Below are 27,650 nucleotides of genomic sequence, written 5' to 3' on the forward strand. Positions count from 1 at the left end.
TTACGACAGCTAGCTTGGAACAATAGTTTTGAAAAAAAATAACTTATGAGAAAAAAAATGGCGCCACCTAGCGGATGTGAGTGTAAATTCAACATGTATAGGAATAACATCCTACTTCATAGTAAAAGCACTTTCAAAGTTTATAGATGATAAAAAAATATAGAAAGGACAGAACTGTTGATTTTAAAAGTTTTTATTTGTGTTGTACATCTCAAATATAAACAGACTAATAAAAGTAAAGGAGGATGGATTAATAGATTTATAATAAAAGTCAGAGAAAAGTTTAAATATTTTGTTGCATATCATCACGTCATCTCATTTCCAGTCAAAATGGATCTTTAGGTTTTCCTTGTGTACTTGAGGAGCTCTAGATGAAAAGGAAAAGAAAAACCGGTTAAATATTCAAACAGGTATAAACACATTCAGGCCCAAGAGTATTTTAGATATTAGTTGAAATTTGATTTAAAAACACAATTGCTTAATCATCACTTAATTATTTTTTCTAGATTAAATCTAGAGATATGACTTCAGCTGCATGTCATGAACAGATTGAGGTAAATTAGACCTCGGAAAAGTTGATGGTATTTCTTTAAGAAGTTCAGAACATGCAGGCTGACATTAAATCATTTTGTTTAATTAATCTCAAGCAATATTCTTACTACAGTAACTGTGTTCAAGAAGGGCATACCTTCTTGAAGTCTTTCGATTTCTTGTGTTTTGAGTTTGAGCTGCTCCTCGAGGGCACTGCAGTTGGCACAACCTGCAAAAAAATAAAATAAAAAAGTCATTTCATCAAAAAGTCTCAAACAAAAAATAAAATAAAAGGCTTTTGTGTTTTGGAGGATTGAGTGTTAATGTAGTCCCTGAAGTTCTGGAGGTGGGTCAAAAATAAATGAATAAAAAGATTCAGCAGTAAAAAAAAATGCAAATGAAAAAGCATGTAATTGAGAAACAACAACAGCAAGAACAAACAAACAAAACCCACCATGTTTCTGGGCTTTAGTGAGCAAAGATCTCTGCCTGACTGCAGGCTGGTTCAGGATTCTGCTGTTTGCTTCAGTTGATGACAGCTGTTTCACTGCGTCTGAAAAAAAAGAGTAAAGAGGAAAAAAAAAACAACAAAACAAAACAAATTGAAAGTGATTTCGAAGTTTGCAAGACAAACAATCCTGCAATAAAATCATCAGCTGGGTTAAATAATGAAATCAGATTAAAAGGTTGCATTTGCAGGCTGCAAACAGATTTCTGCTTGATTTGCAGAGTTAGAATAATCAGACATGACTTCAGAATTAGCAAAGGAGCATTTCAAAGCATTTCAAGACCCACTCCGATGAAAATGCTGTATTTGGTGCTTTTAACACTTTCTTGTGGCATTTTTCTGATGATTGAGGACATATATAAAGAAAATTCATTGCTGAGCATTTTTATTCAAATCCTTGTGAATCAGTACCAGATTAAAAAAAAAAAAAAAAAAATTCCATTTTACAAAGAGCTTATCTGTGATGTAGAAAAAGAATTCCCTGCTCCACCCTGCAATGAAGAGTGAATCCCAGAACAATAATCATAATTAAAAGACCGCTTGGAAAGCTTTTTCAACAGCACAATCGGATCGGAGTGTGTCTTAAATGAAAGAGTCAAGCAGCACAACTTTCCAGCAAGATTTAGAGTGTTAAGGCACGTCAAAGAAGCCAATCATGCTTTTTTTGTTTTTAAAGTTAGTATATTTTTGTGGTAAGTCAATATTTACCAATGTTCTGCTTTTTGGACAAAGGTAGAGCTTCTCCCTTGGTTAATCGGCGTTTCCTTTCTTCTAAATTGTTTGTCATAGTTTTTAAAGCTGAGGATTGAAGTGCAAGAACCGTTTTTAGGGAGCATCCAGGGATTTTTGTAACAAATCAGAGGGATTTCTGGGTTCCTATTGCCTTCTGTTTCTTTTTTTATTTGTGAGTAAATAACTGCTGACAATATACAGCTCAAAGCGCTTTAGGCATACCTTTACTTTCACAAGGTTTGTCAGCCCTTGCCAATACTTGTGAGTTGCTCCTTGTGGGCAGTCTTTTGAGAGCGGATGCTGGTTTGCTGAGCGCGGCCATTTTGCTCATTTGGGGTCGTTGAATGCCAGAAGCTGGCAGCTTGAAAACTATTAGGGGGGGAAGAGATATTAGGGATTAAAAGAAAGAAGAGCAAATAAAAATGCTACGAATCAAAACAAAAAAAACGGCTTCTAAGCCCTTAAGGCTTAAGGCTCTGCAACCTGAGGCCAAAAATGCTAATTTGAATAAATAATACTCTTGTTAGTAACTTTTATGATTTATTTTTATATTTTTAAACTGACTCATCTTTTGTCAGATTGCTTTATTCATAAAGTTTACAAGTTAATGTACTGCAGCAGGATCCTTTTTGACACAGGATGTCATTTATTTTGATCGGAACCTGTACATGGTGTAGTTAAAAGTAATACAATAAAAATGTAACACTGTTATTGTTCAATTCTTGTTATTACTAATAAGCTACATTAAATAAATGACTAGATGGCCACAAGAACATGAATAAAAGGGTTATTTTCTCAACTTTGCGGCTCTCGCTGACGTTTGAAAAGAAACTGGACCAAATGGCTCTTGGGGTTAAAGGTCGCAGACCTCTGCAGTACCCACCTGCAGTTCTGGTAGACGAGCTGGAAGGGCTTTGCTTCTCTGTGATCTAAAAAAAAAAAACAAAAAAAAAAAACATAAAATAAACATTAAAAAATAGAACAGAGTCAGAACAAGACTACAAGCTCTGCTCTCGTTTTCAGAGCTGCTGTTTTGGGGATTGGGCATTTTAGTACTAATCTGTTATTAATCTGGAGAAACTAAAGACACACTACAGGTTCAATAGATCATGAAAAAGCAGACACTGTAAGGAATAATGTCTCACCCCTTGTGGGCCTTCAGGTGGAGCAGGCTTTCTCACAGCATCTTGGAACCGTTGTCGTTTTATTGGCAGGTTGGATTGCAAAGGTTCCTGTTTCCTTGGGATTGTGGATTTTACACCCAAATTGGAGATCTTTGGCAGCTGGGATGTTTGAGGATGTTTCTCCTTTGAAGGAGGCCAAAGCAATTTAGAACCAGTCTGGGACAAGAATGTTTTGCGGTCAGCAACAATGTTTGATGGGATTTCTGAGGGCACCTGGTCTGCAGGCTTACTCAGACCATCTTGGTACAGTTTCTTCTGCGCTGCCGGGACTTGGCCCTCATCTTTGTGAGTTTTCAGGTTGAACAGTTTGAGGTTGGTCATTGGGGTGGAAGAAGTCCTGGGGTTTGGCAATGAATCCAGAGTCTTATCCAAAATTAAAGCGTTTGCGTTGTTGGTGTCCATGCTTGAAATGATTGAGCTGTCAGACAGTTCCATCGTCTCGTGCAGCCCTGGCTGTGAGGGATCTTCTCTCTGACATCCGTCACCTCCAGAAAGCAACTCTAAAGCTGGAGGGGTTTCAAATGTACCTTCAGGATTTTCAACCATCTTGGGCCTCGTTTCTGCAGAATCTGGTGTCTTGTTTTGTTCTGTCAGCTCAGGATTGAGGACATCAGAAGCACCATGGTTAAGGTTTGTGGTTGCATTACATAATTTAGGTTGGTCCAAAGAGCTTCCGGGAGTTTCCTTGAGACTAATCTCAGACAAAGTTACTATGCCGTTTTGACCGGAGACATGTTTGCACTCAAACGTGTCATTCTGGCGGCTTGCAGGACCGCTGTCCACAGACACTTGAGGTTTTACCGTGTTCTGCAAGTTGGGCTCTAAAGATCGGTTGTTTTTCAAAGTACTATTTATTGTGACATTAGGAGTTACTTCGAAGGAAGTTTTGATTGTGACCACACTCGCACTCGACAAGTCCCTGTTTGTGAGGATGTCCACTGTGTCAAACTTGGGTGCGGTTTCTGCACTGGGGTCCGACGCAGGCTGCGTCACGTGGTCTATCGCGTCCTGTGCCATATCCTGCATCATGTTTTGTGTCAAATTTTGCACCATGTCTTGCGTCATGTTCTTTTCCAAATCCTGCGTCTTGTTCTGTGCTAAAACCTGCACCATGTCCTGCACCAAAACCGGCACCATGTCCTGCACCAAAACCGGCACCATGTCCTGCGTCTTATCCTGCGCTAAAACTGGCACCATGTCCTGCGTCTTATCCTGCGCTAAAACCTGCACCATGTCCTGCGTCATGTTTTGTGTCAAATTTTGCACCATGTCTTGCGTCATGTTCTTTTCCAAATCCTGCGTCTTGTTCTGCGCTAAATCCTGCGCCATGTCATGCGCCAAAACCGGCACCATGTCCTGCGTCTTATCCTGCGCTAAAACTGGCACCATGTCCTGCGTCTTATCCTGCGCTAAAACCTGCACCATGTCCTGCGTCATGTTTTGTGTCAAATTTTGCACCATGTCACGCGTCATGTTCTTTTCCAAATCCTGCGTCTTGTCCTGTGCTATATCCTGTACCATGTCCTGCGTCTTGTCCTGTGCTATATCCTGTACCATGTCCTGCGTCTTGTCCTGTGCTATATCCTGTACCATGTCCTGCGTCTTGTCCTGTGCTATATCCTGTACCATGTCCTGCGTCTTGTCCTGTGCTATATCCTGTACCATGTCTTGCGTCTTGTCCTGTACAACGTCCTGCGTCTTGTCCTGTGATATATCCTGTACCACGTCCTGTGCTATATCTTGTACCACGTCCTGTGTCTTGTCCTGTGCTATATCTTGTACCATGTCCTGTGTTTTGTATATAACCAAATCCTGTGTCTTGTTGCTTTCTATATCCTGCGCCATATCTTGCACCATGTCTTGCGTCTCGTTTTTTACCATATCCTGCGTCTTGTCCAGTGCCAAATCCTGCATTATGTCCTGCACCATGCCATCGCTGGCTGTCTGCACACCTGCCGTCGTCTCCAAGTAACTTGAATCATCAAGAAATGTAATTTCTGGCAAGTTTCCGTCAAGCAGCTGATTCCACACAGATGAATGTTTCATCTCAGACAGCTTAATACTCTTGAGTTTTTGTGTTTCTGGTGGTTGAGGAGGGCACACAGGGGAGCTTGTATTGATTTTTTCCCCACACATGATGGCATTAGGCTTTGCTGCAGGAGGCCCACTCCGATGATAAGCAGAATCATCTGTGGTGAGTTGCATCGTTGTATTGTTGGTATCATCAAGCAGAGTCATTTCTGGCAAGCATTCATAATCCAGCAAACAGTAAGGCCGATGGGTGGCTGCTAACGGAGTCCCAGAGTGAAGAGTGGAAAAATTGAGGTTGTGGTGATGTGCAGACTTTCCCGCTGACTTTAGGCAGCTTGAAGATGGAGCACATTTGACAGACTGAGGAGGCGATTGCTTATTTTCAATATTAAAGTACCTAAAAATGGGCGATAGAGTGGAGAGAACGCCAGATAACCGAGACTTGCTTTCACCGGTAGCTGGGGTAGAACAGGCACACGTTTTCGGTGGGGGCCCGTTTTCTTCCCTGAAATGTTGCCCAACATCAGTAGACTGGAATTTCAACTTTGAGGTTTTGGCTTCAGGTGGAATATTTTCAGCCTGCTCTTCAGGTTCAGGGTGTTTGTCCATATTGTGAAGCATCTGTGAACAAGAATAAACAGAAAAACAAGATTTTGTTACTCTTTCGTTCACTGCATGAAAGCAGTCCAAGTAAAGCAACTTTTGCTTTTGTTTAAAGTCATCTATATGCCGTTTTTTTTTAAAGCTGATTTCTAAGACTGTTTTTGCAAAGCAGCGGTAGTTCATTAGAAATTGAATCTGAATTGTGGATGGGACTGTTGGCACAGAGTAAGCCTATCCCGACTTCCCATCATCCCTTTGTTTTACACTCTCTCCTACTAGCTTACAGCCCCTCACACCCTCAACCTAACATTAGGAGCGCAACAAAAATAGCGAGCAACATTGAAGCTATCCATCTGCAGAGTTTGGAGCCAGAACCCAACTCGGACAAGGAAAACAAAGAAAAATATGGATCCATTTGTGTGCAAGTGATTAGGCATCAGCATGGAGCGGAGCAGGGAGCTTTTGGCTTTTCATTGTAGGTCCTACAAGCTTTACCAACTGTATTTTATTCACCACAATTCGAATAAAGAAACACTAATAAGTTCAATTTATAATTACTTTTTTCCCCTTATAAATACATGGATGGGAAAACAATAACATGTTTAAAACACAAAAGATCGGAGTGGGTCTTTAACAAAAAGTGTGGGCCTGAAATAACTCACATAACTTGTATAACTAGGTAGGTGGTTGCTCCTGGTTCACAGGGTCCTCGTCCTGCGTGAAAAAAAATCCCTGCTTTAACACTCAGCGTTGACAAACCACAATAAGACAAAAAGTAACATCAATGTATCAACCTCGACAAACTTATGTGACTCATTCCCAGCGATGTTGATCAGTCATCGGTGAGGAGCAATTACAGTGAAGCAAAACAACGAGAAAAGTCTCCTCTTGTTTATAAACTAGCAACTTAACGACAAAATGTCCCGTGCATCATGTACATGTATCGAAGACAAATCGAATTTCATGCTTAGGACATTTATTAATGAGTCAAGAACAGCTAACTAAATGAATATTTATATTATTCATTTATTAAAAGTACGGAACTATTCATAAAGAAAACATTTTCTTACTTACCAAATATAAAACTCACTGTCTTTAAATTGTCCTGACAAAAACTTAAACTGTAGAACACTTAACGTCAACTCCTCACGCGCCAGTTAAATACAAAACTGTAAAATTCTCCTCACTTCATTGGAGGATTTCAACCAATCAGAGCCAGAATTTTCTTCTTCGTGACTTTTTATAGCACTCTGTGAAATGTCGCCTCCTATTGCTTTGAAGGAAAAACAACAGCAAAAAGTGAAAGAAAACGCTTTATTTTGGGACAAACCGTATTTTAAAACTTTTTTCTGGAGCTAAGGTCCACTTTTTCCTTGAGAAAAATCAAGAGGCGCAGCACCAACCAGAAATACAGAAAATAATGACGCTCTGTCTGTTTAACAATATATGGTAATTTCATTTTATTAAAGTGTCAATTATAATAAAATAAACACTGAAAAGAATATTTTATGATCTTTCATATTTCTACCTGCTCAATGTGAAACCCAGCCAATTTGAGCTGATATTCTGGCAATAGTAACGTTTTTTGACTGATTAGGTGACATTGATTTTTTCCACGACACACCTGACCATCTTTCACGTCACAATGGTTGAAAAACACTGGGCTAACCATTTTGCAGAGTTAAAATTGGATTTAACAAAGAGCTTCTATTTACTGAATGGATTCCATCTGTTGATTTGATTGACAGAAACATTTTCTGTGTTAAAACACATATAATTATATTAATAATAAATACAACAATTCACTTCAGTCAGTTCAAAAGATTTAAGTAGTATGTTTTAAAAAAAATGTATCACCCAAGTTTTGCTGGGTGAATACTGGGTGAAGACAGGGGATGTTGACAAACAGCTTCCAGGGGCACCCAATTCTTGTAATCCCCGTCATAGAAAATGTAAATACATAGATATCTAAAACCTGATAAGAAAAGGTATACACCTGATCTAAAAAATCTCATCATAAGACTCCAGAATGGATTTCTAATTGACAAATAAAGCTATAAAAAAGACTGTTAATGTTAAGATTACATCTACATCTTTCACTGATCATAAATTAATAAAACAAATAACTAGCAATTTAAAAGCATTCATACTGAAATTCTATACATACTGAAAAAGTTAAAGTAAAACAAATATCTTCATAATGGATGTAGATAATAGAAATTTGAATGTATTAGTTGTCTTGGAAACGTTTTGTATAGCTAAAATCCAAACTGCAATTTTGCAAGGAATGTAAGATTTGTTTAAAATGAGTATGTGAAAAGTTTTGACAAAGAAAAGTCCTGTATTTGCTGCATTTGTACATTTGTGGAAAGTCCTATCAAGTTCAGATCAGACAAGATAGTTGATTGGCTAAACATTAATGTGAGCTCATATAGTAGCAAATAAAAAGTTGTTCCCAATGCAATGGATGGACAGAATTTATGCAAATAAAGTAAAAACGAATGAAATAATTACAATTAAAAAACATTAAAGGTTGTTTGAGGATTTATTCCAGACTAACATAACAAAAACTCAAAAGAAAAATACACTTTTTGTCAGAGAAAAAAGAGATATTTTCTTATAAATTTCAATTAAAATTGTAATTTTCGATGAAGCAAAAGTTAACAAAATTCTTTCTTAAAAATTGCATTTACACCTGATCCCAAAATTTATTGCATCAACATTTAAAAAGTCAAACAGGAGATGAGAGAGTGAGGTGATAAACAAAGACTTGACAAACAAAAATACATTCAAATATGCATATAATGCATAGGAAACAATGATCCCTTTTAGGTGGTTTTCCTTAGTTTAGTCTTCAGCTCCGACATGAGGGGATTTCCAAATCTGGGAAGGTGTAAAAAAAAAGTACAGATGATAAACAGGCATGCCAGTTTCTGCCATCTTACTCAATTAAATAGTACAAGCGGTCTTAAGCTTCTGACTCTGCTACCTTACCCCAATTGTCCTGGAGGTTTCCATTTAGGCCGGTGTGGTGCTTCATCCTGCTGCGCTGCATCCTTCTTCTCTTCTTCAGGTTTCTCAGGTTCCTGTTGACATAAGTCATTTTTAGTTTGAAGTTTCAAAATAAAAGAAAGCAGGTATTTCATGACTTGCAATGTACCTGAGAGTGGGTTTTCTGGTTGTCTTCATCAGCTTCCTCAGCTTGTTGTCTTTTCTTCAAGACAGGAAAACCTGAACCAAGTCCTAAAATAAAAAAAAAGGAAAAAAACATTTTTTAATATTTAGTAAATTCATGAAAATAAACAAACCCACAAATCCAAAGATGATGCTTCAATATGATGTAAGGTAAACTTCCTACCAGGGAGCTTAAATCCAATACCCATGCCTGGAATCCCTTTGACCGGCACGTTCAGTGGAGGAGTGGGATCTGCGGAGGGCTTTAGCAGCAGGGAGCGAGGATTTTTGGGTGGCCTCACGCGAGGGTTTTTAACGGCAATTCGTGACCTTTGCGAAGCAAAGTCCAACACAGGACAATCCACCTGCAACAACAAAAACTTGTAAATCCATTCGATATCTGATGATATGATTATTGTTGTATCCTCTCAATGATTTTCCTGGGAGACCATACCTCAGTGCGATTTTGCTCCAGTGTGTCCTGATGGAGAGACTCAGTGATGTCTTCTAACCACACCTGCTGCTGCTCTGACTCACTGAGTTTGATTCCATCTGGTGAGTCAGATAAACCCATCTCAATGGGTTCTGCTCCAACTTGGGAAGGATCCTCCCATATTCCCAGAGATTCAAAATCTTTGTCCCTACAGGCTGTCTCCTCTGACTTCATATCAAGTTTTCTATCTGGCAATTCTTCCATTATCCTTTCCTGGTGTGTATTCGATTCCTGATGTTTTTCCTCTGGAGATGAAACTCCAGAGTCAGTGTCAGATCTCAGCTCGGTGATAAGGACCTCTTCCTCCTCCACTTCCAGATGAAGCTGCAGCGTTTGATCTGCTCCTTCGGGAGGTTCAACGTTCTGTGCAGAGAAATCTGGTGAAGCTCCACTGATATCACGTCCGTCCTGAAGTGAGCCACCGATCAGAGTTCCAGACTCCACAGCAGAAGATGTTTCACTTACAAATTTCCCTGAGTTTGACTCCTCGAGCTGCTCCGTCTCCTTCAGAGACTTTTCTCCCGGTTCCTCCTCTAACAGATCATCTATGATGTCTTTCTCCAGCTTGGACTTTCTAAGTTCTGTGTCCTGAAAGTCCTCTGACATTGCAGCCTCTATCCACAAATCAAGGATGTCTTCATCAATCACATCTTGATGTCCTCTAAATGGTTCACAGATCTTCTCTGATAACAGTTCAGGGAGTTCCTTTGATTCTGACGTCTTTAACTTTTCAACATCTCCAGTGTCTGCTTTTTCTCTCTCATTCATCTCCAGTGCTTGGTCTTGGAATTGATTTTCACTCTCTTGTGTCTCAGAGGGTGGAGACAAGTCAAAGTTTGCTGTCGTCTCAATTCCAGTTGCTTCAACTTCCAAACATAGACGTTCACTTCTAACCTGAACGTCAGCTTGCGCTTCATCCATTTCCTCTATTTCTACAGTGCTGTCATCCAAAAATGTGGGCTCAGCTTCAGCTGGTTCTTTCTGGAGCTCACTTGTAGTCACTTCCTCTGGAAAACTGAAGCTGCTGTCCTTCTCAGCCTGGGAGGCAAAGTCCTGACAAAACCTCATGTCTTTCTTCTCCACCTCGGTCTCAGGGAATTCTAAAGCTTCATTTGTGAACCCTTTTATTTTATCTGTTGCTACACCCCCTAATACCTCCCATGCATGTCCAAGAGTCTCTTTGGAGTCACTCGAAACCCCCTCTATTCCAAAGTCAGCCGATTCGGCTCCATCTTGCAACTCATCTGTCTCATCTGCTGAACCCGTGTAGGTCTCAAATTCCTTATCTACAGGTTCTTTCTCCGTCTTCATTGAGCTTTCCTCTGCTTTAGCCTCTGTCGTTGCTATTAAATGCTCTGATTCCAGATTTGCTGTTTGGGTGATTGGTTTCTCCCTTTCTCTCGTTAGCCCAAGGTTTCTGTGCAGCTTCCCGTTCAAATCCAGACGGTTTTCATTGCTGGCTTGCTTCACCTCCATCAGTAAACAGTCAGCTCCCGTGCGACTGTTTTTAAGGCTCTCCTCTTCTTTGTTCCCCACCTTTTCTGGTAACTGAGTGATCTGGATTTCCTGGCAATTTCCTCCTTCGCGGAACCTTTGTGTTGTATTTTCATCTGGCTGAAATTCATTGTTATGTTCAGGAACTCCCTCTTGTGCTTCCTTGCACGCTTGAGGATTTAGCTTCTGCGGCACAACACCCTGGCCTTCGATTATCCTCATGGGAATATTTTTAAACTCCCCGCTCATTTCCTGCTCAGTCTCGCTTTCAGGTTTGACCATATCTGGAGCGGCCGTGGACACTTTTTTCTCGCCGATGCTTTTATTGTTGACCTCACGGACGAGCCGCTCCTCTTCCACAGAATCACCGTCGACAGACTTAGAACTTACGGAAATTTCTGACGGGATAATTTCTGTCTCTGCAGTGGTTTGCACATAAGTGACCACCACATCCTCTTGTTTGTGTGCGGCTTCAGTCGTCTGTACATCCTCCTGCCTGCTTGTGACAAACTGATCAAAGATGTGATGTCTGTCCTCTGCAACAGAGTCGCTGTTTTCCATCTTTGGTTCTTCAGCTACGGCTTGGTTCTCTGTGGCTTCATTAACCTTCACATCTTCAAGCAACTTCCAGTTGGGGGTAAGCTGATCTTTGCTTTCTTCTCTTTTCTCATTGGGTTTGTTTTTACTCTCAGAGATCAGCTGTAACTGTTCACCATTTTGGTCTTGTTCCTTTTCCTCAAAGTCGTTTTCATATTTTGCTTCTATTTTCAGAATTTGGTGCTCCTCTTCTGGACTATCTGTGAAGGTGCACATCTTTACCTCACCATCTTCTGTGTGAAAGCCTTCTCTGTGGTCTTCCGTTTCAGCTTCATCCATTTTTTGATGACTACCTCTTGTGTCTGCTCTTCTTTTGTCCTCAGCGCAGGCTTCAAACTCCTCCATGTCCTCACCTGTTACAACTCCTCCAGGTCTTCCTGAACCAACAACCTCTTTCTCCGAATCAGTTTTGGAGACTTCACTTCCACCTCCAGTGCTGGATTTCTTGATCTCTGTTTGGTGCTGCTTGTTTTCATGTGTTTGAGTGCGGCACAGCCCTGCTTCATCATTTCCTGTTGGGTCAAACTCTTCCTCTCTTGACTCTTGGTCCTCATTGCTCCCTTTCAGCTCTGAGCTGTCATCATGCCTCAGAGCTGCATGTACTGTGCACGCTGCTCCGGAATCGACTTGCAGGGATGGGGAAGGTGGTTCGGTCGTGCCCTCTTCAAAAGGTGAACTGTCAGCTGCAGAATCTCGTATGGTGTCTGACCCATTGTCATTTTCAGGAGCTGGTCTGAAGAATCTTCCCAAGGCTTCGGCGATGTAGCACTGGAGAAGAGAGACAGAAAGTCACGCACCGCCAAGTGTCATTTCAGTTCACCGAAAATCACATCATGTTTTTAGCTAAAGGAGTCATTAGAACGAAAACAAACAGACAATAGCATGTTAAAACAGTGAGCAGAATTATTTTAGAGCACTGTTTACACAATGGTGCCCTTTAGGCTTTGCAGCAGCTTTGGAGGAAGGACCTTTCCTGTTTCAGCACAACAATGCCCCCATGCACAAAGTAAGGCTCTCAAATGTTTTATAAGTTTGGACTTCATGCCCAGCTTGCAACTATAAAAAAAGATAACCTTTTTTTTTTTTACAAAACAGGAGCAAAAAACTTCTATTTGAACTATTACTACTATTAACTTTTTATCTATTACTATTACTATTTTATCATAGGCGGTTGATTGTCTGAATTTAGCATAGTACACAGTAATAAGCCATCCATTATAGTTCCGATTCTCTTCAGTTCTGTTTTATCTTAAATTTGGAATGTATGTGTCACACTGTTCCTATAGCAACCTTTTCATATTTAAAGAAATACAGAAACAGACTCCATTGAATACCAGCAATTAGACTAAAACAGATGGAAACTTCTAAAACAAATGTTGAAAACTTCAGCCCCAAAAACTCTGTTTAGTTCACCGTCTGGTTCATTTACTGTAAGTAAGAAATTGACTTAGTACCCCCTCCTTTCTGGTGTACCAAACAGGAAGTACCCGCCGCTTCCAAGAAGCCAAAATCCCATAGACTTTGATAGAGAAAAAAAAAAATCTATTACTCAGTTGTATTTGTCAGAATAACCATTCTCAATTTTTTAAACATATATTTTATGTAGAGCAATTTATTTAAATTATAAATTGCCTATCAGATTATTCATTAAAAGTATGTGGATCTCACATCAAGTGTTCAAAATGACTGACATATTCTCCTGCTTTCAAATGGTAGGGGTGTGGCCTTCTAACAAGCTCACTCCTGATTGGCGAGAGTGGTTGCCACAGAGATTATTACTCAGACAGATTTTGACCAATCACGACTTACTGACGTCATCTGGCTACACAACACGGTGGTCTGAAAAACAATGGCGAATGAAATGAATTTAGTTGAAAGTAAGCCATTTTCACACTCAGTCCACTTCTCATATACAGTCAACGGGTAAGACTCAGCTGGTGTGCTGGGAGTAGGCCCTATCATTTACAGGGTAAAGTCATTTTATCATTCCTCATTCTCTGTTTACAGTCCCTGTTCACAACCAGCCATATGCAAAGAAATGTCGCCCCCTAGTTTGGATTGTTTAGAATAAAAATAAGACCTTCATTTTAAAATGGACTCATCATCAGACATTTGGGAATTTGATGGTTTTTTATGTTATTTTCTAAACATTTTCATTTTAGATGTTAAACACATCACACTCGGCTTCGGATATAACATTTGCATGTGGTCAGATTTAAAGTCACCCAACACATTTCTGTAGCTTTTCAATTATTTATCGTTTATTTAGCTTGTTTTGTTTTGCCTCTTGGGGACGACACTTTGATAGTGTGCATACTGTGATATCATCTGAGTTTTATTTGCAGAAGTACAAAACCGAAAAAAAAAAAGAAAAACCCACCAAGTGTAAATAGCTTTGGCCAGAAACCAAAAAGACACCCACATGTGTGAACTCTGCTGAAGGTGGAAGTGGAAAAAAAAAGCAACAATAAAAATGGAGGTGACAAAACTGCACACTAATTTACAAAAATAAAAATGAAAAAATAGCAAATTAATGCAAATTGTTAAAATAATCAATACACAAACTAAGCAATAATTTAGACACATTTCACATATTAGTATTAGAATGAAAGTTGAGACATTGATAAAGTTTGTGATGTGCTCTAATGAATAGATAGTGGGAGAAAAAGCCTAAACAGAGACGGGGTTCACTGACTTTTATAAATCCTCCACTAAAAACAACATCAGCAGTTTCCTCTTTCTTCTTTTCCCCAAAAGCATCTCCTTCCACGTCTCCTCTGGATTTAAATGAAGCCGCGACTCACCCAGGTTGACCACAGGCTTCGCTCCAACCTGGAAATTGGACTTTCAGGCTCCGCAGGATCATTAGGATCCATTTCCCCGCTGTTCTTCCACCGATCAGAACTTAACAGAAAGTTTCTCCCTGAGATGAGCAGCGGACAGTCAACTTCCTCGCTGTGACATGTCCGATGTGTTGTGATGAGGAAGAAGATGATTTACGCAGCTGGGTCGCGCGCGCATTGCGGATGTGGAGAGCTTCAGGGTGATGCAGCAAGAACCCATTAGTTCAGCTGTCAGACAGGAAAAGCAATCTGGTGTTAAATAGTTCTGCGCAGTCTTACGGAGATTGAGTTCATGACTTTGGAAATAGTGTTGGAGGGTCTGCATCAGCACCCCACCTGCCTTCATGAAATTGATAATAGTCCCAATCATTGCAGTTCTTCCAAAGACCACTAAAGGCAGGCTGCAGTGGTTAGCAACTGTCTGTTGACTAAAATTTAAGGAAGTCCAACATAGACCCACTCCAATGAAGAGGATGTTCTGAACATGTCCTTGTGGAATATTCAGATTAAATCAGATTTCTGAGAATTTCTTTGTTCTTTGTGAATCAGGAGCAGCCAAAAAATTGAAAAAGCTAGTACTTGTTAAGTAAAATCTACAATCTGGAGGCCACAAGCTCCCTGCTCTGCTCCATTCCGATACATCCAGTTGCAGACAAATAGTTTCATGTAATTTTTCCTTTTCCTTGTCCAAGGTGGAACCTGGCTATAAACTCCACGCTTGGATAGCCCCGATGTTGCTCTGTATGTTGCACGGGTAAAGTTAGATTGGGATTGAGATTGAGAGAGTGTAAACAAAGGGATGATGGGAAGTGAAGACAGGCTTACTCTGTGCCAACTGTCCCGCCGGAGGTTGAGCTACAAGAGGGCAGCCAGGGGCAACATTAGTATACTTATTAACAACAATTAAAAAAAACATATCAATAAAAGCTTCTATAAGCAATGGTAATAGCCCCCCCCCCCCCCCCCCCCCCACCTAAAAGAACTGCTGTTAAATCTGAACAACAATGACACAACTGGTTGAAACACATAGTTTTGATCATTTCACTTGTAATGGCTTTTCTGCTTTTCACCCTGCTGTTCTCATTTGCCACTCTTCCAAAGTTATCTGCCCCCCCTCTCACCTCCAAATATAAGACGTCTAGCTAGGCCACTGAGTCCCGCCCGCAACTCAGAGGCAAATTTCTAATGACCTCTACAGAAACAATAACCTAAACAGTTTTTTGTATTTTATTTTGCCCCAAAACAGCATAATAATAATTAAAAGAACACTGGAAAGGCTTCAGAAACAGATCAAAGTATGATTGGAGTGGGACTTTAAAGTTTCTTCTGGTTTCTGATTCTACCACAGCTCAAATTAAGACATTTTTAGGGGCGTACTTTCTGATTGGCAGATGGGTTGACCCAATCACCCCATCCATTAGACCCACCTAATTTTCAGTTATGGAAGTTTGTTGAATTAAGTCCCGAAAAAGTTGAAGGTTTTCGATATGGAGCCGGAGCCCACATTGCAAAGTTGTCAGATTGGCCATAATCTTTAGAGCCAACAGAGTCATCATCTGTTAGCATGCAGAGGATTACAGGCGAGGACGTTCCTATACGTCCAGGAGAGTGAGCATTAAAACTTTGATAAAATCGTTTTTATACCAGATCTGACTGATGCTATGTCTTTGTCTAAATCCCAAGAGTCAGATTCAATCAAAACCCGATTACGACACAAAGAAGTGAAAAAATTTGTTCCCATTTTGGTAGATTTGGCAACTTTTTCTCACTACTTCACCTCATATAACCTATGTCTCATCTGCCACATGAAACTTAAATTTCTAATGTCTCAAACGCGTAAAGTAGACATATTTACAGGAAACACATCTACTTTAACCCTTGTGCTATCCTAGGCACTTTAACAATGGGAGTTGGGTCATGTAGACCCACTAGACAGTGCGCTGAACCTTTTTTCTTCAATGATTTGTGAACCTGACTGGTGTCCATGGATTACATGAAATCTTTCCACCTTTATCCACCTTTGACATGGTAGGGAGAACACGTCAATGTAAGGGTGGGGTCATCTAAGATAGCACAAGGGTTAATCCCGGATGTCACACCAGAACCCACCTGGAGCTGAACACCACCAAGACCAAAGTAACAGTCATTGATTTCATCAGCACTGGTCAAAAACAGTGACCAGGTGGAAAAAACACCTGGAGGAAAAGCCGCAGGGGTCCTTCTACTGAGCCATTGGCTGTGGACAAGAAGGCCCTGTGGATGATGCTAAAACGATTATTGTGCCCCCCACTGAAAAACATCTCCAGCTCACGCTGCCTGAGGAGAAAACACTGACAGGCGGCTCTCACCCTGACCATCAATCAGTCAAACTGCTGCCATCAGGAAGAGATAAGATCCCACAAAGCCAGGATCAACACTCAAAACTGTTGTTACCCATAGACCGTCAGGCTCCTAATAAAGCATTATAAACACATACTGTCTTTTATTCTCATTATTCCAGTACAGCCAAATATTGCTGTACTGCTTCAGAACTTTTGTATTTATTAGTTTGCTCTCTGCGGTCTCCTTCTAGGACATGCTTCATGTTCAGGAACAGCAACGGCGCTTTATTTGTGCCTTTTAAGGGGAGAGTGCGTATGAGAAACGCATCCGTGGTTAACTTGACATGGGCAGCAGCTCTTCTGCATCAAACTGTGAGGTCACAAAAAAAGAGAAGTGCTCTCTGAAACAAGAACTACTTTCAGCTCAACAGATAACAGTCTTTGCACAGAAGCAGGGCAGTTAGAAGGGCTGCTGGAGTAAAAACAAAATGAGACTTTTCTTAATCAAAAGGGTTTTATTGTACAGAGTTCTTTCATTATTCATTAGATTAAATAAAAAATCAGACAAATGGAAAATTGTCAAATTATTTGTACAAAAATATTACATTTTGTAAAAAGAAAAAAAAGGAAGAAGAGAGCATATATTAAATGTATTAAATAAACCGAAAGGTAATGAGACAAAACCAAAGTTATCACATCAAACACACCAAGATACCTTAGACTTCATATTAACCTTAATGATAAATATTTTGCACTTATATGAAGGTTAAATGAAACGGGAAGCAGTCCTGTAAAGCTGTCATGCAGATGGTGAAATTTCCTCATAGGGCTCTGAAAAAGAGGATACATGCATGAGGCAACTTCCGATTGAGTTGATTAATTACTTTGATTTCATACAATCAAGCAACAGTTGGGAATATCTTAGTACATCCTGAAGAAGCTGGATGTGGTGTTTATTGTTTTTGTTGTGTTGTAAGTGACACAAAACAAAGTACATTTTGTTTCAGTTTTTACTTTTGGGAGCATTTGTGATAAAAGGAAAGTCCTTGTATTTCTGCTCAATGTTTTTATCAAAATGTGGAAATTGTTTATTTGATTGCAGTTTGTCATGTGGGCCTCTAGATGTCACTACACTGTTTTTGGTTAAAGTGAACATCAAAGGGTTTCTTACCCGTCCAATGTCGATAAACAGGAAGTTTTAGAGCAGGGTGCGTAATTTCGAGGCACACTTGTAACCGCACTTTCATCTTTTCTTTGGGGTCTTTCATCAGGTTGACCCTGTTGATGTGCAGGGCGTTAGGGTCGTCCTCTTTTTCTGTGTCGCTCTCTTCGTATTCTTCAGAAATTGTTTCTTCATCCTTGTCTGGGTTCTTTTCATCCTCTCTTTCATCGATGTATTCTATTCCTTTAGTGTCTGGGTCTGCGACTGCAACCTTTGTTTCTGCAAGCACATAAATCTGTTACAACAAAAACTATCAACCTGGTCTACTGCATTTAAGTCCTTTAAAATTATGTTCATCTGTTATAGTTTTTTTCTTTTAGATGAATAAAACCTCATGGGAAAGGTAGTTTAGATTTTCTATTACAAATCAAGGTCTTGGAAAACTTGGATTAGTCCAAAAATAGCTTCATAAAATTAATGTTATTTGTAACACAAATCTATTATACAAGCCTGTGGACATAGTATTTTTTGTTTTATTTTCCCCTTTCTGTTCTGTTGTAGCAGTTGGTGTCTGAACGGATGTTTTGCTTTATGTTTATGTAAATCTGCCCACTCCCCTTTTTTCATTTATCCATCCATTTCTCAAACCCACTAAAATGATAAATGGCGTCCACTTATAAAGCGCTTTTTTTACCTTCCTCGAATGTTCAAAGTGCTTTACAGTCACATTATCATTCACATAGTGATGGCGGCTCCACTGCCAAACAATGGTGCCAACCTTCCACCAGTGCCGACGTGGGGTTCAGCATCTTGCCCAGGGATACTTCGACACATAGGAAATTTGAACCTGCAATCTTCCGACCACAGGTCGGCTACTCTACTGCTGCAACACGGCCGCCCCACTAAATCCCTTCTGGGGTAACAGGATTTGCTGGATCCTATCCTAGCATGTCCAAAGTCAAGCCCAAGATTGGACACACTTTCCCATTCATTTGAATGGGAAAGTGTGTCCAAACCTTTGGTCTGTACTGTATAAAGCGCTTTAATAAAATTAATTGAACAAAACACTGTACATTAAAAGCTAAACATAATAAAAAGTGTTAAGAAGAAATGATAAATACATGAATGAAAACATAATAAAAGAAAACTTGAAGGTAAAACTTGTGATTGACTAAATGAAATTATGAGCCATCTTCAGTACATCTATAAAGCAGGTTTTTGAACCAGGGCCTTCTCGCTGTGAAGCTAAGCCCACTGCTTTTTGAACATCTAGATTTAAAAATGGTAGTTTATATTTGTAACTGTTAAAAGAGACATCATCATTGTGTGTATATTTGTGTGCATTTAGTACTTATTTGGTGTCCTTTCCTGCGTTTCTTCAGCTGTTGGTTTGCTGGGTCTGATAAAGTGGTGGATCTCTCCAGGGCACACACACTCTTCAGCTCCCTCATCCCATCATCTCCTATCTCCTCTGTCTCGCTGGACACTAATGGTAAGAAGGTCGGGCCACCCACAGTCCAGAGTAACTTTGGCTTTGGATGACCTCCTTTCAACAAAATGGAGAAGACGCCGACACCCTCGCCGCTCCAACACACTGAGATTGATGACGGGATGTGGGGAGGAACTGAAAAGAGCACAATGAAAGAGATTGGTGAATAAAACCCTAAATGGGGGTGTTTGGAGAGATTGTTTTATACCATTGCCACCATATCTCCAGTGTTTCTCTATCGGCTCTGACAACGAACAGTGGTCCACCCTGCAGATAATCCCTCCTCTTCTTTCCTTTTCCTGATGGATCAGTCTTCTCTCCAAAGAGGCGGTTGCCCTAAAGCGTCTAGATTGGATTTGTATCGGGCCCCAGAGCTCCCCTCCCTCTATCACCTCCTCTTCTCTGTCATCCTCCTCTCCACCTCTGAGACTCAGCCAAGTGACCGATACGTTTGGAGGATAAAAATCTGTGATTTCACATCCCAGAGTTGCCGTTTGACTTGAGGAGACATCCGAGCTGATAATTTCAGAAACACACGGCCTTTTGATGAAGCCTAAATGGGAAAGACTAGGATGATTTACTTTGCAACACATGATGCAAAAGGTAACATTTTCTTTTATGTTTATTTTACCTCTTGATTCTCGGGCGATAGGATGCTTAAGAGCGATATGGTGGACTTTAACCCACACCTTGGTGGCTCCCTTTTCCAGCTCCCCCCGGGGGAGTTTGCATTGGCTGTAGGCCGAGAAGAGTCCCTCAGCATTTGGCCGAGGGGACGAGGAGGCCTCAGAGGCCACGGGGCTCAGCTCACCCCCCTGGCAGAACCAGCGGAAGGTAATAACGTCCGGGTGGAAATGTGAGGCGGAAACCTTCATGCTGATGACATCTGGAGAAGCAAAGAAGGCAGAGATGTAGTTTCCACACAGAGAATCACTGAAGCACACCAAGAGAAGAACTTTTCTTTTTGGTCATACCTGAGTCATTTTGTGTCTCAGTCAGCTGAATTTCTGACACCTCTGGTGGAGCTGAACCACACAATATGAAACATTTTTAGCAAAGAAAACAAAAAAGATAAACAAACTAGGGAAAAAATGGTTCTTACACAGAATCGTAAACTTCTCCGACACTCTTTCCTGCACAATCTTGTCCTTGCCTATATAGGAAACTTGACATTTAAACACTGCCCCCTTGTGGAGTGAAATCTGGGGGATGAAGGTAAGCGCAGAGATCAGCTGTTGGGTGCCACTTCTGGAAGAGTGTAATGGTCCCTGAGTGTGCAGCTTGTAGTAACCCATTTTGCCTCTGGAGGTCAGGAGAGGGCCTTTCTCTGAAGCTGGGGAGGTGAGAGTTAGACCATAGGGTAGATGGACGGTGGTTAGAGGGGTGTAGAGGCAGTTAAAGTTAGACATGGAAGTTCCTATATGTAATGTTGTGATTTGTTAGCAGGGTTAAAATATGGAGGGGAAAACGTGAAAAGATTCAGAGGCAGTCATAATCATAATTTGTATTGTTGCTCATAGAGTTTACTACTATTTACATCAAAATGTGTTTTTCTATCAAAATAAGGTGATTGATGTCCTTGTTTGCCAAAGAAGTACAGGTTGGCTGTCTCACCTATGAGGGAGGTGTCAGAGATGGGAGTGTCGTTAAGAAACCAGACGGTCTGAACGCGGTCCACCCGTCGGCCTTCGATGCTGATCGACACTCTGCCCTTTTGACCCACAATCACTCGTGGAGGGAGGATGATTCCAGACACAGTGAGAGACTTCTGCTTCTCTATGGAACAGACAGTGAGAGAAAACAATGAAATGCTGCTTTTGTGAACAAGAACACATGTTGAAGTTGAGTCATAGATTGGACATACAAATACATATATGTATGTATATGTAATTTTTTTTTTTTTTTACTTTTAACTTTTTCTTTATTTTTTCTCAGGGTGGACACTCGACCAGAAATTTACTGAGCTGTTTTTTATTGATATTTTTTACTTTTCATAATAAATGTTCTTCCTCAGTTGCTCTCCCTCTGGGTCTCTTGCTGTTCAGCTGCTGCAGCTCCAGATTGGGACCTGCATCGCCGCCTTGCTGTGGAGAGGCTGGGTTCCCCTCCTACGATGCTGCACTTGGCTGGCTACATGTGTCTAACCGCAGAGCCCCACAGGCAGCTTTTTTCAAAATCAGCCTGTTGATCCATGTTTATCTCCATAGGTTAAAGGGGTACAGTATGGGTTGCTCTATTCTTTTTTTTAATTGATTAGCTAGTTTCATATTGTTTTATTATTATTTGGCCTTCTTCAAAAATAAGGAATAAATTTAGTAATAAAAGGAAAAGAATAAAAGTTTAAAGTTTCACATTTATAGGAAAAAGGGCAGAAACCTTACATTGAAAAAAACCCAACAACATGTGATTAGGTTGTTAGAATGGCCAGAATGGCCAGTATGTCCTGTCTGTAACGGCTCACACTTTCAGAACAACCAAAAATGCTTTGGTAACATTTTTAGTCACACAGCGTCTGTCAGGCGATGAGTCAAGAACATTTAAAGGAAGTCTGTGGTTTACTGAAGTTTACTGAGAAAAACACATTTTTTGCAGACTGACTGAGTTTTTGAGAAGCATATTTACAAGGTAATGATGCCGTCTTTAAAAATCCGTAGATTCATTATGAGACTATGAAGATTTTTAATATTTTGTCTTCCAAAAAGATTCCAAAAAATCTGAACATAGCACATTTTTGTGTTGGATCATTGAGGCCTGCCGTTGGGGAGAAAATATGATTGAACGGCATAACAGGTGTCTGACTCACCATCCCTTCTTCTCCAGGAAAAGCCAAAGCAAAGCAGGAAGACCAGCACTATAGAGATGCACATCATGGACACCAGGGCTTTGGCTGATTTATTCATCGCTGCCGTCTCATCTGATAGGGGACAAAATCAGTTAATTATGGTGGTGGTTATGTAAAAAAAAAAAAAAAAAAAGTGGTAGCTACGTAATTTTAGAATCTGACTTTGAGGATCCAGTTTTTCCAGATCTTCTGACACATTGACAGAGTTCTCTACTCCAGGCAGAGTGACCGCACACTTAACCGGTCCCCGTTGCTGCCTTTGTTCTGGGCTCAAAGTGAAAAAATGTCTGGTCTTGTAAGTTCCATCTGGGTTCTGATCCACAGCCGGGGGATCAGGGAGTGCGGTGCCGTTTTGAAACCAGGACACAGAAACCGTCTCTGGGTAAAACCTCCCCACATCACAGTAAAGTGTCAGAGGGTCTTTGTTGGAGGCTGAAGACATGACTGAGAGTTTGACTGTAGGGACAACTGAGGACAGAGAAAAACCATGCAAGGGTTTACTCTACAAAAATAATCAAACGTTCTTCAAATATGGAAATAAATCTTTAAAAATACAGAAAACTTGACTTATTATAAGAAGAAAGTCTTTTCACTGGACACCTTTTCTTAAATTAAGATGTTTTTGCTGTTTAAATTTTACTTTCTTGCAAAATAGAATAAGATAATTTTTCTTAAAGTAATAGTCTTTGAATGACTAAAGATGCAGTTTTTGCAGTGTAGCTCTATCTGATTTTGGAAGCAGTGGCTGTTTTTAAAATCTTTTACTTGTCATCCACTTACAGGTAATATTAAGCTGGAAATCCCGCTCCTGATAGCTGCTCCTGTGTAACACTTTGCAGACAAAGGTTGCATTGCGGTCCTCTTGAGAAGGATAGTAAGCCAGGTTGGCGGTTGCTGCGTAGTACCCGTCTGAGCTCTGCTCACCCTCTACCTGGTAGAGAGGCTTAATCTCCTTCCCATTTCTGGTCCAGGAAAATGAGATGGGTGGGGGATAGTAACCCCTTGCATGGCACTCAATCTGAGCTTTCTTCCCGAGCACCACCCACCGCTGAGGCACAGTCAGGGAGGGGGGCGCTAAAGAGAAGAAACAACCAAAACAGAAAAAGTTGGACCAGTGAATGTTTTAAAAACAAAAAATGAAAACAAAAAAGATGAAGACATACCAGTGATACTAAATGTAACATTGCTGGTGTGGATGGATGAGGAGTTGTAGATGACTGTGCATTCGTACACCCCCTGAAGGGTGAGGCTGGCCTTCAGGAGGGTGATGGAAAAATCCCCGTTGATGAAAGTCTTATTGTCCCAGCGGAAACCATTCTGTATCATCGTTGCTGTTTCTCCAAATGAGGCAACATCGCTGCCGTTTCTTATCCACTTGACTTTCATCAGAGACACGTCCCTCTGGTCCTCGTTCAGAGAGACGTTGCAGGGAAAGGTTATGTTCGTGTTGGGGCTCGCCTCAAATTCAGCCAAAGACACTAAACAGGAAAAGATGGGTTAGGTGAGGAAAGCTGATGGTGCTCCTCACTGGAGTCCAAAACTGAAATTTAGCAACTAATCAGATTTTTTAAAAATCTCAGATCAAAAGACACACAGATGATAGATTTGGAACAAGATAAATCAGAAATGTAATGTCTTGAATGTTACAAAAGTTGTAAGATGCTAAAAAAAAATCAAACTTTCTCCTATTATTTTCACTCACACAATAAAAGAGTTAAAAAATATGCTAAATAGAAACTAATAAAGTGCTAGAAAAATAAGTGGGTGGAGGATAAATTGTATGAATTCGCACCTCTAATCTTTTCTGTTTGTTCTGTGGAAGAACTTTTTTTCACTTAATAAATTATTTGCATTGTATTATATTCTATTATATCTGTAACCTTTAGTCATTTTAATTTACAGATTAAAATGCTGGTGTGTTCATAAAATTCCGCTGTATGAATTTTTCCTATGGTGTTACCCCATACCTCAATACCATAGTTGAGGTAGGGCAGTACTACGACACAATTCAATGTATACATAGTATTATATTTGAGAAAATATTTAACCTTGCTTAGTATTTCCATTCTTCAACGTTTTTAACTTGGGCTTTCCAAATTAATTTATGGTCGATTATAATTCCAAGGATTTTAATAAACTCTTCTGACCTTAATTGCCAATTTCACATTTGTGTTGATCTTCCAATTACCAAAAACTACGATAAATTTAGTCAGTCAAGGTTCCTTGATAATTTGTTTTTATCAAACCATAGATTTGGGAAATAACTAAACTTCTTGGGTTATTTGAATTCTCCCATGATTCCCTGTGCCTAATTGACTATGTTCGCCCATGAACGAGATCAAAGCATTGAAGAAAATGAAAAAGTTAGACCGACTAATAGTAAATCAGTAATCCCAGAATATCTTTGCGAAACAGAACAAATATAAGACTTTCAGGCAAAGTCGTACTTCAATTAGCTTAATTAGTAACCTGTACAATAAATACCTGCATGAAAGAAAGCACTTAGAAAACAGAGAGTGTCAAGGCTTTATGCCACGTCTCTTCAAGTGTGATACATTAGGTGCAGGCAAACAAGGAAAAGCAACAGACGGCAAAAGAAGTGACAAACACTTCAAAGCACATCTATTTATAACTTGACCCCAAATGTCAAAGAGGAAGTTTTCATTTATTATCAAGGCGAAAAATGTGAGATGTTCATTTGGATTTCAGTTTCCGCTTTGAGATTCTTTAATAGCAGAGTCAAATGTTGGCATATACATAAATAGATTAGATTTTGCCAGTGATATTGATTATTGCTATCTTTTACTATTATAAACATGGAGATCACATGTACATGCACAGGAAAAAAAATCAAATACGGCTACATTTAAATCTTTGAACTCATTTATTATTTCAGTAAGTATACTTGAGTGTAAGTATAGCAAGTTTACTATAGAAAATATGTGTATAGTATAGGAAGTATTCTAACTAAATACTTCTTCAGAATAATAATAATAATAATATATAGATGATATCTAGTTTTACACTTAAATAGACTACTTTTTTACTAATGGTCAGTTAACCCAATCCTGGTTCAAAAAAAGAAAAACATTGAACTAATCTCATAAGCATATTTATTCTAGAAAACATTACGTATTAATATTTTTTGTACACTTTAGAAACCTTGAAATTGCTAGAGAAGGTACACCAGCTAACAAGTCTTTGTGGCTGCACTACTTGCCAACTACGCCTGCTAAAATCCTGCAAATCTCAAGTTTCTGAGGCTCAGCTTAAACCTGGTGATTAAGAATTATCAATGAAGCCTTTGTAATCAGCTTCTGAGTGCAATACAACACAATACTCACCATGCTTTATGAGAGCCAAAAGCACAACAAAGATGAGGACTTTACACTGCATAGTCAGGCCTGTCTTGAGAACACTCTTATCTCCAGGTCCTTCTGCTGTCTTATATAGAGCTACAAGGTGACTGTGGGCGGGATTGTCCTCCTGGCTGCGAAATAAGAAATATTGTCCGTGGGCCTGACAGAAGTAAAAAAGGAAAAAGGAGGCCTTTGAAATGTATACGTTCTCCTCAATGAATAAGCAGTGGTGGTTGAGAGGGAGACGGAGGAAAAAGTAGGGGGGAGATGGACAAACGAGGAAACTGGTCACTTAAAATTCAGATGGACTTCTGGCCAAGATCTTGGGAGCTACTTTACATTGGTGCAGTGTTGCCCCGAACAAACGGAGAACGTAATCCCCACTGAGCTTATGTGTGCAAACAGTCAGGCCGGACTCCAGTGCTTTTCTTTGTGGGTGAAAGTTACATTTTGGAGAAAAAAGGAGATTCTGTTCTCCCTCTGTGTCTTCAGATCTCTGCTGTTATGATGAGTTAATGTTTACCCGTGTAAAACATAATGGAAGTCAGCAGGAAAAGAACAAGTGTTGTGTGTTTTAGTTCTCAGTAAATGCTGAGATTCTTTAACTCCACACATTGATTAGCCTAAATAGACTTTTCTTTTGTAGAGATCACAGAGGGCGGCTGCAATGAAGGCTTGCCTCCCAATTTCACTCTTTCTTGTTTTCTATCCACTCCACATTTCTGGAGCAAAGCAATAAAAGGCATCCTTCAAAAGACCTTATAAAAGGTGATTAATGAACTCCAAGTTCTTGTTTGCTTTTGGTACTTGAGCTCACATATTCAGATTCAACTCTGTTTTCTTCTGCTTTCTTTGCCCCTCCATCCATCCTTCCATCCATCTTCTGTTCCCGATGCTTCTTTTATCTTACTCTGCTTTCTTTCATTGAGTCGAAAGTCTGAGTAAACTTCGGAAAAGTTGTAGAGGAGGAGCAACACGCCGATTTTATGGCCACGCCATCTGAGAGAAGGAGAGGAATTGTTTTGAAGCTTTCATTTGACGTATAACCATGACAACAGCAAGGCTTTTTGATTAAAGTTATAAGAATGTTGAGGCCAATGAAGATTGCCTTTTTGTTTTCTTCCTATAAGAGTAGATGTGGAAAAGTACTGAATCTGGGGATATTTAAAAGAATATATGTCACAAAAACATTTTTGTGATCTAAATATCTAAAGAGACATTAAAATATCAAACAATTGGCACCAGGAACCAATTAATTGCTAAAATTCTTCATTAAAAGGGCTTTATTTAATTTCAAATGTTAAATATTCTCTTTAACATTTTACATGTGGCTGGATTGCTTAGTTGGCTGCGTGGCCCAACCTCACGGTTCGCTTCTCAGGGGGCACGATGAGCTTCATCCAGTGTGGGTTCTTAGGCAAGCCCCTTCCCACTGGCCCAATTCTGGGTCCCCATGTGCCGGTCCCCAGCCCTGATAAAATACAGAGTTGTGTCAGGAAGGACATAAAACCAAACTACATGTGTGGATCAATGAAGCTGATTGGCTGTGGCGACTCCTGAAGGGATACGCCAAAAGGTGAACAACAACTCTATCATTTCTTGGCTTACCTTTTGTCAGATTGAATTTAACTAAGCTTTGATTTGGAATTTAAAGACCCATTCAGATAAAAATAGTATTTTTTGTGTTTTTGACATGTTCGTGTGGCAATTTTTTAATGATTAAGGGCATTAAAAAAGAAAAGATTAAGATTAAAATTGTGACTCAGGAGCAGATGAAAAAATACAGTTAGAAAAAAAGCAAATTTGTAATGTAGAAAATACGCTAGGAAGCCCCAAAGCTCTCTGCTCCACTCCATTCTGATGCACCCGCTTGTATATGACTAGAACCTTGTCTGTCTTTGTTTTCCTCGTCCGAGCTGGAATCTAACTGTATGGCTGGATAGTTCCAATTAATGTTAGGTTAGAGGTGTGAGGGGCTGTAAGCTAGGGGGCGAAGGGTAAACAGAGAGCTTTCTGCAATGGCGGGTGGGGTGTTTGCTTCGCTCCAGTGGTCCTGCCTATAACAAAGAGGCGAATTTCTAAAGATCTACTGCCGCTCTGCGGAACTATGTCCTAGAAAACAACACACGTTTTTTTACTTTTTGGCAAGAAACTGCATAATCATAATTAAAAGACCACTGGGAACACTTTGAAAATAGACCAAAATATGATCGGAGTGGGACTTGCATGTGATTCAAGTAAGAAAACTTGTGGGAGGATACATGTGAAAGTTTACTATTGTTTTGTT

The 27,650-nt window shown here is 40.0% G+C and overlaps 3 protein-coding genes across 11 annotated transcripts; all 3 read right to left on the bottom strand.

The window, feature by feature from the left end:
- Positions 1 to 177: 177 nt before the first annotated feature.
- On the bottom strand, positions 178 to 6,791 carry LOC101174539. Of its 8 annotated transcripts, none has more exons than XM_023949242.1 (10): positions 6,664 to 6,791; positions 6,252 to 6,303; positions 4,636 to 5,607; positions 2,917 to 4,599; positions 2,655 to 2,700; positions 1,994 to 2,140; positions 1,748 to 1,837; positions 986 to 1,084; positions 689 to 760; positions 178 to 367 (listed from the first exon to the last, which is right to left on the bottom strand). In XM_023949242.1, the coding sequence occupies exons 3-10, from the start codon at positions 5,605 to 5,607 to the stop codon at positions 339 to 341; spliced, it is 3,138 nt and encodes a 1,045-aa protein (XP_023805010.1). In that variant the 5' UTR covers positions 6,252 to 6,303; positions 6,664 to 6,791; the 3' UTR covers positions 178 to 338. The 8 variants fall into 8 exon arrangements, with proteins under 8 accessions (XP_023805010.1, XP_020567968.1, XP_020567971.1 ...); XM_020712309.1 differs by having other exon boundaries at positions 2,917 to 4,584; positions 4,621 to 5,607; XM_020712312.1 differs by having other exon boundaries at positions 2,917 to 4,308; positions 4,381 to 5,607.
- A 1,328-nt stretch (positions 6,792 to 8,119) lies between these two features.
- LOC105356547 lies at positions 8,120 to 14,824 on the bottom strand. The gene is made up of 6 exons (XM_011488053.3): positions 14,152 to 14,824; positions 9,218 to 12,115; positions 8,948 to 9,128; positions 8,750 to 8,832; positions 8,584 to 8,675; positions 8,120 to 8,472 (listed from the first exon to the last, which is right to left on the bottom strand). Exons 1-6 carry the CDS (start codon positions 14,221 to 14,223, stop codon positions 8,418 to 8,420), a joined length of 3,381 nt encoding a protein of 1,126 aa, XP_011486355.1. The 5' UTR covers positions 14,224 to 14,824; the 3' UTR covers positions 8,120 to 8,417.
- Positions 14,825 to 17,006: 2,182 nt separating this feature from the next.
- Positions 17,007 to 25,625, bottom strand: LOC101156204. 2 transcript variants are annotated; one of them, XM_011488054.3, is made up of 13 exons: positions 25,349 to 25,625; positions 23,168 to 23,482; positions 22,785 to 23,078; positions 22,167 to 22,472; positions 21,966 to 22,076; positions 20,777 to 20,938; positions 20,265 to 20,495; positions 20,137 to 20,187; positions 19,794 to 20,048; positions 19,371 to 19,715; positions 19,025 to 19,297; positions 17,683 to 17,952; positions 17,007 to 17,342 (listed from the first exon to the last, which is right to left on the bottom strand). In XM_011488054.3, exons 1-13 carry the CDS (start codon positions 25,398 to 25,400, stop codon positions 17,311 to 17,313), a joined length of 2,697 nt encoding a protein of 898 aa, XP_011486356.1. In that variant the 5' UTR covers positions 25,401 to 25,625; the 3' UTR covers positions 17,007 to 17,310. The 2 variants fall into 2 exon arrangements, with proteins under 2 accessions (XP_011486356.1, XP_020567811.1); XM_020712152.2 differs by having other exon boundaries at positions 20,265 to 20,579.
- Between the last annotated feature and the right edge of the window lie 2,025 nt (positions 25,626 to 27,650).

This window comes from Oryzias latipes, chromosome 19, assembly GCF_002234675.1.
Source record: "Oryzias latipes chromosome 19, ASM223467v1".
Taxonomy (NCBI): Eukaryota; Metazoa; Chordata; class Actinopteri; order Beloniformes; family Adrianichthyidae; genus Oryzias; species Oryzias latipes.

Coding starts and splice junctions, on each gene's coding strand:
- LOC101174539 (XM_011488048.2), bottom strand. CDS start 5,607: ATGCTTCACAATATGGACAAACACCCTGAACCTGAAGAGCAGGCTGAA. Junction 2,701..2,916: donor CACCTGAAGGCCCACAAGGG/GTGAGACATTAT, acceptor TTTTTTTTTTAG/ATCACAGAGAAGCAAAGCCC. Junction 761..985: donor CACTAAAGCCCAGAAACATG/GTGGGTTTTGTT, acceptor ATTTTTTTGCAG/GTTGTGCCAACTGCAGTGCC.
- LOC101156204 (XM_020712152.2), bottom strand. CDS start 25,400: ATGCAGTGTAAAGTCCTCATCTTTGTTGTGCTTTTGGCTCTCATAAAG. Junction 23,483..25,348: donor TTTGGCTCTCATAAAGCATG/GTGAGTATTGTG, acceptor TTTCCTGTTTAG/TGTCTTTGGCTGAATTTGAG. Junction 23,079..23,167: donor TGTTACATTTAGTATCACTG/GTATGTCTTCAT, acceptor TCTTCTCTTTAG/CGCCCCCCTCCCTGACTGTG.
- LOC105356547 (XM_011488053.3), bottom strand. CDS start 14,223: ATGGATCCTAATGATCCTGCGGAGCCTGAAAGTCCAATTTCCAGGTTG. Junction 12,116..14,151: donor GAAGCCTGTGGTCAACCTGG/GTGAGTCGCGGC, acceptor TCTCTTCTCCAG/TGCTACATCGCCGAAGCCTT. Junction 9,129..9,217: donor TGGAGCAAAATCGCACTGAG/GTATGGTCTCCC, acceptor TTGTTGTTGCAG/GTGGATTGTCCTGTGTTGGA.